General features: G+C 43.9%; 1 protein-coding gene across 1 annotated transcript in view; it reads left to right on the forward strand.

The window, feature by feature from the left end:
- Positions 1-3,340: 3,340 nt before the first annotated feature.
- The window catches only part of COBLL1 (cordon-bleu WH2 repeat protein like 1), a 115,167-nt gene continuing 105,141 nt past the window's right edge, over positions 3,341-13,366 (forward strand). The window contains exon 1 of the mRNA XM_089519854.1: positions 3,341-3,564. Within this exon, the coding sequence (XP_089375980.1) occupies positions 3,530-3,564 (35 nt within the window). The 5' untranslated portion in view covers positions 3,341-3,529. The remainder of the gene's footprint in view (positions 3,565-13,366) is intronic.

Here is a 13,366-nt window from a genome sequence, read left to right on the forward strand (position 1 = left end):
TCTGCAATGGCAACAAAGCACAGTATTTCAAGAAGAGAAGCACCCTCTTTTGTTCATACTTGCAAAGACAGTGCTTGCTTCTTCTAGCACTATGACTGTAGGCTTATGTTGCAGGCTGCCATTGACTGAGTCTTTACAAAGGCAAATAAGGCTTAATGAACTACATTAATAATAATAATAATAATAATAATTTGTTTTATTTATATACCGCTATTCCAAAGATCATAGCGGTAAACAGCAAATAAGCTAATTAGCAAGTAAGCTACATATGTCATAAGCATGTGTTTATAGTTTTACCTTACGGTGATGCATAGAAACATTCACTATATGGATCAGGATATACAGAAACGTCTTATTTCTTTGGGGCTTAACTGGTGGCAAGAGTGTCCCACATGTTTTCTGACCATTGTTACTTGGTAAGCAGTTCTGATGTTAATTGGGATCAAGTCATCGTCAACTTATGATGAGTCTATGTAGTGGGTTGAGTGTTGGACTACAACTCTGGAGACCAGGGTTTGAATCCCAGTGCAGCCATAAAACCCATGGGGCAAGTCACATGCTCTCAGCCTCATGGGAAGGCAATGGCAAACCTCCTCTGAACAAATTTTGCCAAGAAAGCCACATGATAGGTTTGCCTTAGGGTCGCCATAGCTTGAAAATGACTTGAAGGCACACAACAACAACTACAAACGAGAAACCTTTAAGAGATTGTTATTATTTGCCCTTGCTCAGGTCTTGCAAACTCAGGGCTGTGGCTTCCTTGACTGAGTCCATCTATCTGGAATGTGGTCTTCCTTTTTTCCTACTGATTTTCTAGTGAGACCTGACTTCTCATGATAAGTCCAAAGTATGACAGTCTCAGCTTTAGTCACCTTGGTGTCCGGGGAGAGCTGAGGCCTGATTTGCTCTAGGGCCCATTTATATAACTCTCTATTTAAGAACTCTTCTCCAGCATATTTCAAATGAGTTGATTCTCCTCCTGTCAGCTTTCTTCACCGCCTGGCTTTCACAACCACAGATAGAAATCCAGGGACAATCCTGACTTGGGTATTGAGAAGTACCTCTTGTTAGGTACTGGGATTTAAGTCTGACAATCTACTAACACTCTTGTGATGTACAGGGTGTCTGAAAATTACCTTTACAGTTTCAATTCTATTCAGGCCTGCTCCAGTCTTGCAAGCTCAGGGCTCCAGCTTCCTTGACTGAATCCATCTGTAATGCAATTTCATTTCTATATTCAATTTCAATTCTATAGAGATTCAATTCTACACAGAAATGAAACTGTATAGTTTTTGTACACTAGGCAAAAATTGAATACCCCAAGGCTGAGCGAGGTTTTGAACTCATGATTTCTAAATCCAGCGCTTATGGCACGACTTCATCTTGGCTCTGTAAGGACCTTGGTTACTCTAAATAGGTCCACTGCAGTTATTAAACTGGGATTTGTGTCTTGCAGCCCACATATTTTGGTGAGTTTGGCAGCTAATACTCATTCCTATTTGCTAGCCCATGTTTGTTGTTGCTGTATGTCTTCAAGTTGTTTCTGACTTATGGTGACCCTAAGGAGAACTAACTAAGGTTCTCCTAACTAAGGAGTTTATTACACAGGAGAAATCCTGTGCAGAAACTAGATTTAAAATGAAAACAACCCACTTTAAAAATGAAAACAACCCACATGACATTTGGGGTTAACCCAAAAAGAAAGTAGAAAACTCCTGCAAATGCAGGTTGCTTTTCAGATGATATTTGCGTGAAAGAAAATAACCCAAATGGAAAACCGACAAAACCTGCTCCTTTTTACTTTTGGGAAATTCCAAAAGTAGAAAGGAGTGTTGTTGGCTTTCTGTTTGGGTTAATTTTCATGCCGTTTCTCTTTCCGCCAACGCGTCTGAAAAACAACCTGCATTTGTGGGCGTTTTGTGGATTTTAAAATCCCTTTTCTGCATGGGATTTGCCTCTGTGTGATAAACTCCTAAGGAAATCAATGCATTGGAGTTGTGGGGCTGGAGAAGAGCGCTGGGGATACTGTGGACGGCCAAAGAGGCAACACAATGGGGCCTGGAGCAGATCAAGCCAGAACTCTCCTTGGAAGCCAAGGTGATAAAGTTGAGGCTGTTGTACTTTGGCCACAAAATAAGAAGGCAGGACTGAATGGAAAAGCCAGTGATGCCAGGAAAGGTAGGAAGAGGGCAGTCGAAAGAGAGGTAGGCTGTAGGCCAGGTGGATGGACTGGGTCAGGGAGACCCTGGGCCTGGGCCTGCAGCAGGACCTGAGCGGAGGGAACACAGTGGTCTTGAAGACCTCTCCTTCACAAGGCCGACTTTGAGGTCAACTCCTGGGCAGCTAAGAAGAAGAACAAAAGGCTACCTCTCCTGGGGTTTCTTGGCAAGTTTCTTCAGAGGGGGTTTGCATTGCCATCCCCTGAGGAGGCTGAGAGAGTGTGACTTGCCCCCCCCTTGGGTTTCCATGGCTGAGAAGGGATTCACCCCCTTCCCTCCAGAGTGGCCCCATGAGCCCTGGCAGTGTGCTAGAGCCCTCTCTCTCCAGGGGTCGCTTGGAGGCACCGGACCCTCTCCTTCGCCGCCGGCCTTGGCTTTCCTCAGCCTGGGGAGGGGAAGCAGGAGGAGAGGAGCCCCGGAGGGAACAGCTGCTCCCGCCCTTGGCTGGCCAGAGAAGGGAGAGCAAAGGAAAGAAGGGAAGGGGAGGAAGAGGAGCAGGCAGCCTGAGGCCGCGGGGCAGCTCTTCTTCGGGGGGGGGGGGGAAGGGGCCAAAGGCGCTGCTTCGCGCCTTCCCAGCCGAGCCAAGCCAGCCTCCCTCGCCCCTCTCGGGAAGGAGCCCAGGAGGAACCAGCCTCCGAAGGAGGGAGGCAGGGAGGCTTCCCTCTGGCGTCTCCGGCCGGGAAGGCGCCCCCCTTGCTGACACCTTTCTTTCTTTCCTTCTTTTGATCCTTCCTTCCTTATTTCTCCCTTCGCTCCTTATTTCTTTCTCTCCCCTTCCTTTCACTCTCTTTCTCTCTTCCTTCCTCTCTTTTCTTTCTCTCTTCTCCCTTTCTCTTCCTTCCTTTTTCTCTCTCTTTTTCCTTCCTTCCTTCCTTCCTTCCTTCCTCTCTCCCTCCCTTTCTTTTGCTCTCTCTCTCATTCTTTCTCTTCCTTACTTTCTCTATTTCCTTCCTTCCTCTCTCTCTCTCTCTCTGACTCTCGGGTGAAGTTTCCCAACAAGGTGTGGCTTGGAGCCTGGTCCCATCCCTCTGGCCAGCCCCGCCGAGCGCCAGGAAGGAGTGGGGAAGGCGGGCGGGCGGGCGAGCGAGCGAGCGCGGGGCCCGGAGCCAAGGAGCGCCCGCCTGCCTGCCTGCGGGGAAGAAGAGGGAGAAGAAGGCGGCCCCTCTCTCGGGGCAGCAGGAGAGCCCTCTGAGCCCCTCTCTCCGCTGCCAGGTGTGGAGGAAGAGGAGGAGGAGGAGGAGGAAGAAGAAGACCAGGAGGAGGCGCCCTCTGCCCTTCGGGGCTCCAGCAGAGGACCTAGGAGAGGCCGGATGATGGAGGGCCAGGCCCGCCTCCCGCCCCCCGGGTAAGCCCCACCGCCGCCCCCTCGGCCTCTTGGAGTTGCTCTGGGGCTCCTCGTCCTTTCCCAGCAGGACCTGTCCTCCCAAAGGCCCTCCAGGAAGCATGCCTGCTGACATTTCTCATTCTATGGGGCTGCGTGGAGCTTTCCTTGGGCCCTCCATTTCTTTTTTCTTCTGCCCCATCCATGTTCCCCTCGCAAAATGGAGGACCAGAGGAAAGGCCGACAAACCCTCTCTAGACTGAGGAGGTCAATCCGGGCTCCTTCTAGCCCTGCTCCAAAGGGAGGACCTTTTGGGATTCCTCCTGGAGAGGAGGAGGAGGAGGAGGAGGAGGGAGGGGGAAAGGAGGAGCCCCGCTTTGGAGGGGAGGGAGGGGGCTCCTTCTTCCCTGCCAGCCAGGGGCGCCTTGAGCAGCCCCTTCTTTTCCCTCTCTCTGGCCGCCAGAAACCTGCTGGGAGTTTGATGGAGCAGAGCCAGTGTGTAGTCAAGGGCTCTCAGGGTTGAGTCGTGACTCTGGAGACCCGGGTTCGAGTCCCTGCTCGGCCATGGAAACCCCCTTGGGCCAGGCACACTCTCTCAGCCTCAGAAGATGGCACGGGCAAACCGCCCTCTGAAAGGACTTGAAGGCACACAACAACAGCAGCAACCAAAGTTTTACTTGAGTTTCATTGAGGGAGGCAAGGGCTGGAGGGGGGAGGCGGAGTGGGTTGCAGGAAAGAAGAGCCTTTCTGCTGAAAGTGGAACAAGTTTCCTTGGTGGGGCCATCCTTTTGGCTTTGGCAGGGCATGCCTTTGGATTCTCCCCAGCTGACCTGGATGCTTTGAATTCCAGTCTAGCAGAGAGCTCAGTTCAAGGGGAAGGGGATTCTGCCCAGCCAAAGTGCTTCCTGTTGTTGTTGTTGTTGTTGTTGTGTGCCCTCAAATCATTTCTGACTTATAGCAACACTAAAGGCAACCCTGGGGTTTTCTTGGCAAGTTTCTTTGGGTGTGTGTGTTTGCCATTGCTTTCCTCTGAGGCTGAGAAAGTGTGACTTGCCCAAAGTCACCCAGTGGGTTTGCATGGCCAAGCAAGGATTCAAACCCTAGACTCCAGAGTCATAGTCCAACACACTTCACTGCACTGGCTCAAGCATCTGTAGTTTTTATTTGCAAGTGCAGTCTTCCCATTTTTATGCACACTTGCTTGGGACCCAGCATAAACTCCTTTGCACTCTAATGGGGCTTTTAAGTGCGGAGCAAGCATGTAGAAAATCGGGCTGCATGGGTCACTGAGGAGGCATAAAACATGAAAAACAAATGTTTATTTTTGAATTCATTATTTCTTTGGAAGTAAGTCCAACTGGATTCAGTGGTGCTCACTCCTTAGGAGATGTGCATAGAATTTCAGGCTTGTTCTGCCAGGTTTCTTTCTCTCTCTCTCTACGTGTTTTGTAAGCCCTAAAATGATGGGTGCCCACTCTGGTATGAAATGCAGTGATTCCCTCCCTCCCCCTTTAGCAGGGCAAGATGCAAAAAGTATGGGTGGAGGAAATCCATAATTAAAAGTAAAGCGAAGCTACTTTGTAGATGCCCAGGGGAATAATGCACCTTTGCAAACATCCTGTCTAGTTTCTGAAAGGTAAACATCATGGATTTGGAAAGGCAGGTTGGTTCAGCTCAGATTTGCAAAGAGATGATTGGGCTGAGGTATTTGAAAGGCAATATTTGGCAACATTTAGGATTCTGCACAAAGTTTGGAAACCTCTTTGGCTGTACCACAAACAACTGTTAGCATGTGTGTGGATGGAAAATGAGACATACAGTTAAGAGGAAATCTGTTTCTCTAACAGGAAAGCATGTGGGATATTTATGGCGGGAAAAATTGTGCTTCTAATAAAGATGGTGTAGTTGTTGCATTTGGGAAAAAAACTGCTACCTTACATGCACTTGATCTTTGAACTTGGAGCACATTTGTTACTTCTAGGAAAACAAGCTCATAAGGTCTTGGAGGTGTATATCTGAGTATCATAAAAATGCAGAAAGCAGAGATCAAATTACTTCAGTGAGGGTTTGTAGACAATTCATAGTTTAGGCTATATGCAAGTTAAGTATAGAAATGTTTTTGTTTTGAATGGGATCCAGTGATCTTGACTTCAAGTGTCACTTGAATTGCAGCTCCATTGCATTTATCAGAATACTTGCTGTATTTTATCACTGTGGATACTTGCTCCTCAGCCCTCCTCCCCTTCATTGCAACAGTGAGTACTGAGTAGTATAGGGTTGCATTTACCGGACTGTATATGTAGTGCCATTATTATGTGTTCCATACAAGCACACTTGTGCTTGTATTATTAAACTTGGGGGTGAGTACTTAGTTGCTTTACTAAAGCATTTAAACATAATGCTTTTTATAGAAAAATTCTTTGTATAGTTATCCAGAAGTAATTTCTGGTTGTGTTTGGTATGACACGGCATCCAAATAGGCATGCAAAGGGTTACTGCTTTAAAAACTCACCTACAGCAGCAAGGTTGTTGTTGTTGTGTGCCTTCACATCATTTCCAACTTATGACCTTAAAGCAAATCTGTAATGGGGCTGAGAGTGTGACTCATCCAAGGTCACCCAGTGAATTTCTATGGCTGAGTGGGGACTCGAACTCTGATCTCCATAGTCACAGTCCATAGCTCAAACCACTGAACCACACTGAAATACTGTAGCAGCAAGGCTTCTTCCCAACTGGAAAGCCCACTTTGTTGTTGTTCCTTCCAAGTGTCCTGCTGTTTTGCGTTACTGATTCGAGGTTTACTCCTTGCATATGTTAGGCACATCCCATATCCTAACAGAAAATCTGTCCTTTCCACTTTACAATGAGGTTGTTCCACCCCTTGTATAACGTGGGAATGGAATGTAGCACTATTTGCATAGGATTTAGGGGTATGCTGCAGAAGGGGGGAAAGCATTTGGGACATGTTTTGATGGCCTGGATAAGTCCTGTGGCTCCAGTCTCATTCACTTCCTCCTCTGAAGAGGCTGTATCTGAAGAGTTAACAAGTGTGCTGATTGTATTCAGTATTTGTGTACACAAAACAAAGAACAGGTAGTTCAGCACATGACAGCCAGACAGTCTGAAAATACTGAATGACAAACTCAGGTGCCAGGCCTTGTTACTTTAACTTCTGAGTCTGAAAAACCAGGGACATTGTAGCTGGGCTATGGAGCTCCTGGGGCCTCCCCCCCCCCCCCACACACACATAAGCCACTTTAGTGTACTGCACTGGAAATAAACTAACCAGCCTTTTGTGTGGTGTTTCTGTGCAGGTGTACTGGGAACACAAAAGAATTTGTAGGTGGAATGTCTGCGTTTTCTTGTAGAATGTGATTGGATTTTTTTTAAAAAACAACAACAGGCCAGAACCTGTTCATTTCATATCTTTGTACAGTACATTAATCTATATATATTTTTTGTAACAGAGGCAGGAAACCTGTTTGGGTTATGGAGTTTCCAAAAGTTTTAATTGTCTAGAAGGAATATTTCTAAGTTGTCTGGATTAGTTGAAGCATTTTGTAGGAAATATGAGAGCCAGAACGAGAAGCTGGAAAGAGGCAGCTGTGTCTGGTTATTGTCAATTGCCCATGCTGAAACACAGTGAGTAGACATTCTGTAATAGGAAAAGAACAAATTAAGTGTTCACATGCTCCCTGTCCTATAATAATAATGGTGATGAGTAAATAAAAATAAGACAATAATACAAAAAGCATGTTCTGTGCCTTGGAGAACAGAACAGAGCCAGGGATTGTAATGAACAGTGTGAATATACAGGATGTGATTCAACAGAACTAGGTGCAGGGAATGATGAAGGTCTGCTTAGATGGTGGACTACCTGTGAACCACATGTAAGATCACTCTGAACACCTCAGGAGGAAGAATAGGGTAATATAAGCAGATTATGGAGCATTCATGAAACTGACAGTCATTGAAACTGACTGGTACCTTAATTCTGATACATGTATATTCCCCTCCTTCCTCAGCAATTTGTGCATTCCCTCCCCTCCTGCTTGCCTATTTATTTATTTATTCATTCGTTTTATATCCTGCCTCTCTATTGGCAGCTCACATCAAATTAAAAGCACATCTAAAACCTATAAAATAAGCATTTCTATTAAAACACTAAAATTAAAGTAGTTCAAAACACATTAAAACACAAAAATACAGTAAAAGGGAAAAAGCCTATCATCACCACCCCTTTAAAATATCCTTTAGCCACAGTAAGTTAAGAACCAGTTATTGTTTTAAGTGTGTGCCTTCAAGTTGATTCTGACTTATGGCAGCTTTAAAGCGGACCTATCATAGGGTTTTCCTGGCAAGTTTCTTCAAAAGGGACTTGCCATTGCCATCCTCTGAGATTGAAAGAGTGTGATTTGCCTAAGATCACCCAGTGGGTTTCTATGGCTGAACCAGGATTCGAACTCTGGCTGCCAAGTGTCTAGTCCTTTCTATTTATCTAGTAAATAGAAGGGGTTTTGCCTGCAGGTAGACAGGAGGTCAACTGAGCCTCCTCTGGGAAGGAATTCCACAACTAGGAAGGCTTTCTTCCTTGTCCTCACTAAATGCACCTGTGGTGGTTTCTGAATAGACAGAAAATCTTCCCATGAAGATCTTAAAAGTCAGGGGCCCATACAGACAGGGCAAAATAAAGCTGCTTCGGGTCACTTTGGAGGTATGCTGTTTAAATGATGCATGCATCTTAAGATGCCAGAAGTTGCACCAAAGCCACACTCCATTCCTTAAGACTGGAGTGTTGCTTTGGCATGGCTGCCAGCCTTTTAGGATGCATGCATCATTTAAACAGCATACCTCCAAAGTGACCCGAAGCAGCTTTATTTTGGCCTGTCTGTATGGGCCCATAGTCTCAGAGAAGGAGATACAGTCTTTCAGATAGTTTGGCCCCTGGTTGTGTAAGGCTTTAAGATCATAACCAGTACTTTGAATTATGACTGTAAACAGACTGGTTGCCAATGAACTTGCTGCAACATGAGAGTTATGTGTTCCTGTAACCAGTCCTGGTCAGCAGACTGCCTGCAGCATTTGGACATGCAATTTCAGAACTGCTTCTAAAGGCAGTCCCACATAGAGTATATTACAGTAATCCAAATGAGCTGTAATCAAGGCATGTGCATTTAGCTAGATCTGCCACTTCCAGGAATGATGCAGCTGGCTCCCTAGTTTTAACTGTACAAATGCACTCCTGGCAATTGCCAAAACCTGAGCATCAAGGCACAGATCAAACTACAAACCCCAGGGTTCCATAGAATGGAACCACAAGACATGGAATAATAGAGCAATAATTATGTAGTGTGAATGAGCCCCTGTTTTTCCACAGTCTCATTCATCTTATTATTTCAGATTATATTTTGGGCTCAGAAGGTCCACCTATAATTTAACCTATTAGGTTACAGCCTAATTTAAAACATTTCTTTTCTCGATTTTTGCTGCATCATATGTAAATGGCTAAATGAATTTCATCCAACTTGGTGTTTGGGGTGTTTTGACTTAATATACAGGTTATGCAGTATTCATGAAATTCACAGGGTGGTGTTGGTGTTCTGGGGTCTTTTTATTTTCTTTTGCACACATTACTGTGTTTGGTAGCCAACTGGGATGGAGACAGAAGTGCCCCCAAGAGGAGAACTTAAATGGATGTACAACAAGAGCAATGTCTGAGCATTGAAAATGGTAATGAAAATTTATTAATAAATTAGGCAGTCATGGTAATGATTTCTTTTATAGATACTTATACTATACAAACATTGCTGCTTATAATGTGACCCAGTGGCAGCCACAGTACATTTAGACCTACTGAGGTGTGTTGTGTTTCAGGTTTTGGGGGATGTGGGGGGGGAGTGCAATTCCAGGCTCCAAGGTCACTAGGTAGAGATGAGGAAAAATATCTGTAAAACTATGAAGAGTCACTGCTTGTCTATGTAACCATCTGTGTGGTTTACGGAGTCCCTCTTCATGAAATTCAGATAAATGTGAAGAGGATGAACTCTCAAAGGTGTGTTTAATGTTTGTAATTGCAACATTATGGGCTTATCACTCCTTGCCTCCAGCCTTTTTTCTGCAGTTGTAGAATACAGATTCAGTCTCCCTTATCTGGAATTCTGAAATCCAAAACGTTCCAAAATCCAAAGTTGTGTGTGTGTGTGGCTGGCTGGCTGAAATAGTGATATTTTTCTTTCTGATGGTTCAGGGTAGACAAACTTTGTTTCATGCACAAAATTATTTTTAAAATTTTGTGTATAAAATTATCTTCAAGCTATGTGTATAAGGTGTATATGAAACATAAATGAATTTCAAGGTTAGACTTAACTCTTCTCTCCAAGAAATCTCATTTTGTATATGCAAATATTCCAAAATCTGGAGAAAAAAAAGAATCCCAAAATGCAAAATACTTCTGGTCCCAAGCATTTTGGGTAAGGGACACTCAACCTGAACTGGCCAATTATGTTTTGCCATGATATGCAGGCCACATGAATAGAAGCAAAATCAAAGGAGACATTGCTTCATGGAAGGCTGCAACCCAGTGGTAGAGCACATCCATTGCATGCAGAAAGTCCTTATGTGAAGTGCCAGCATCACTGGGTAGGTCTGAGAAAGACTCCTATTCCAAGCCCTACTGGAACTGCTGTCAAGTTAGTGAGTTAGATGGGCCAGTACTGTATACTGTACTAGTAGAAGGTAGTTTCATATGTTGTGTACAAACAGGAGAATAGATACTGACTGAGGAAAAAGCCATGGCTTTTTCAATGGGTGCATGTGGTGGTGCAACTTGCGCTGATTGAAAAGAATGGGGCTTAAGGTTTTTTTGCTATCTGCTGTTGGGGGGGGGGGATGGATCCCCTGCAGATAGCAAGGGCACACTGTATGGTGCTTTTGTGTCCTTTAGGTCGAATACATTCAGTCCCTTACATTACTACTTTTAGGGTTATTCCCTTACATAGGTTTATGTGGATGAAGTCAGAAAATCCTCATTGATCCAAAACACACTGCAGAAATAATCCAGTTTGAGACCAGTTTAAGTGCCCTTGCTCAGTGCTAAGGAATCCTGGGAATTGTAGTTTATTGTGGCACCAGAGCTCTCTAACAGAGAAGGCTAAATGTCTCACAAAACTACAGTTCCCAGAATTTCCTAGCATTGAGCCAGGGCAGTTAAAAGAGTATCAAACTGGATTATTTCTGCATTGTGTTTTGGACCATTTAGCATAATTGTTGATTTTATTAATTAACAATGTTCTCCCTCCCTCCCTCCCTCCCTCCCTCCCTCCCTCCCTCCCTCCCTTCTTAGAAATAGTGATACATTCCTTCCTATAAAAATTGTTGAAATAGATGTAATTGTAAATTTGTAAGCTTGTTACCTTCAGTTCAATGTTACTTTTCCATTTGTTTGTGGCTGTCATGCATGTACAAGCTTTCACGTTGCCTGTCAGCTTACAGTGACCTCATGGATTTCATAGGCAAGGGCCCCATGGATTTCAGAGGTTGTTTTGCCAGTTCCTTTCTTTGAAATATAACCTACAACATCTCGTTTTTCATTGGCGGTCTCCCATCCAAGTACTAATCAGGACTGACTCTGCATAGCTTTGAAGATCAGACAGGATCTGATGTATTTAGGGTGTTTAGTGTATTTAGGCCTGCTGCTGTCAAAGTGACTGGAAAAACAACAACATTGTGGTTCCAAAAGAATATCACCAGTATGTAAAATCAAGTGATTCAGCACTGTTGACTGGTTAAGTCATAAGTAAGCAATGGAAGTTTTTTTCCCTGGACTCTTGTCAAGCTACTGGTATTTATCTTAGCCACAGTTTTACTGTTTTGTTTTGTATTTTGGGGGGGGGGGGGCAGTGAGTATGTGTGTGTAGGAATTTGATGAGTAAATATGATCCACTGAAACATTTTTTGCAACACAGCACTTCCCATGACTTCTTATCTGAATGAGGTTATTGGAAAGATTGTGTAATCTCCCAAAAGGACAGTGTTTGTATTAGTAATTTCCTCAGTGAATGAATAAATAACCCAATAAAAAATAAATACAGCTTTTAAATCCCTCACTGGTGGAAAGCAGTTAACTTGAAATAAAATAAGGATATGCATAAAAAAAGAATCTACTAAGGCTGCAGTTACGGTATGTTATGGAGGAGAGCAATAGTATTGTACCTTCACTTGCTCTGCATTTGCTGAACCAAAATGTGTGACATGCTGTCACTGTATTGTGAGTTTCAGCATTTCTTGCCATTTATCTCCTCTCTTTGGTACATGAGAGAAGGATCTGAGACAGTAGAGAAATCAAATCACACAGTTCAGTTTACTGGATAGTACTGGCTTACCTAAATACTGTACCCTAAAGACACCAGATCATATCATCATGGAAGCTAAGTTGGTTAGCTAGCCCTGGTTAGTACTTAGATGGGAGATTGCCAACAGATAACAGGTACTGGAGGCTACATTTCAGAGGAAGGAGTTGACAGACCCACCTCTGACTATTCCATGTCTAATAAAACTCTATGAAATTTATGTGTTTGCTATGATAGGTTACTGGAAAGCACATACATACACACACTGATAAGAGAAGAGAGGGGGAAGTGGCATGGGGTGCCATTGTAGAGGCAGCCATGTGTTCTACATTACATCTAACATCACTATTATGTTGATGGAACACCTTCACAGTACAGCTGATCTTGTTTCACAGCAGTTCTGAACCACACCATAAGGATGTATTAATTGAAACAGTGTGGTGTAGTGGTTTTAGTGTTGAACTATGTCTCTGGAGACCAGGGTGCGATTCTCAGCTCGGCCATGAAACTCACTGGGTGACCTTGGGTAAGGATACTGTCTTAACCTCAGGGGAAAGTGATGGCAAACCTCCTCTGATCAAATCTTGCCAAGGAATCCCCATAATAGGTTTGCTTTAAGGTTACCATAAATTGGAAATTTCCTTATAGCCTTATTATTATCCAGTGAAAACAGATGGTATTAAAGAGGTGATCACAGACAGGAAAGCACGCTTAGTTAAATGTAATGTGGGTGTGGGTATGTAAGAGCTGTAATGTAAGAAAATGCTGCTGAGAACATTGGCAGAGCTTGGATGGAAGATTATGTGGCCCTTATTTAAGGAACTCCCATTGAAATCTTGCCAAAGCCTGAGCATCTTTTGGAAGACTTGGCATTTGAGCTGACTTTTGTAGCTCAAGCATTTTGCCAGTGTAGCTCAAGCAGTTAAATTTTTTGGCAGGGAGATAGAATTTCATTCTGCTATCCTAAGTATTTGGTTAGGGGGAATTGCTTATTTTATTGAGCTTTTAAGATGGGCAGCTTGGAAATACAATTCAGTGCTATGATGATCATAAAAAAGCAAACACAAAAGGATACTTCGAAGATTTCTGAAACTTACATGAGCTTTGGCCTGTCTCATGAAACAGAGTTTTACTCCTGTGAGACAGCTGCTAGGAATATTTTTCTTGGTGTCCTTTCTGCTTGAATGTTGCCCAGAAAATCAGTCCTGTTCTGTAAACTGGGGTGTATGACACTGAAAGTCAGGGAAGTGGTTGAAGTGTTGGGTTCCCTTCTGGCCCAAGATTGGTGGGTCCTACAAACCATAATAATTGGTGTTCTATAAACCCCAATAAATCATAAAGCCAACTGACCCATCACACAGGGGCATTGTTATGAGAAAAATAAAAGTGACAGAATCTTTATTTTACCATGAATATTTAGAGAGAAGGACAGCATTAAAATGTAATGAGAGTAAATATTAAAGTATCAAGAAACCTGG

The sequence above is a fragment of the Sceloporus occidentalis genome, unplaced genomic scaffold, assembly GCF_023333645.1.
Source record: "Sceloporus occidentalis isolate IW3139 unplaced genomic scaffold, rSceOcc1.0.p SCAF_4, whole genome shotgun sequence".
NCBI classification, from domain to species: Eukaryota; Metazoa; Chordata; class Lepidosauria; order Squamata; family Phrynosomatidae; genus Sceloporus; species Sceloporus occidentalis.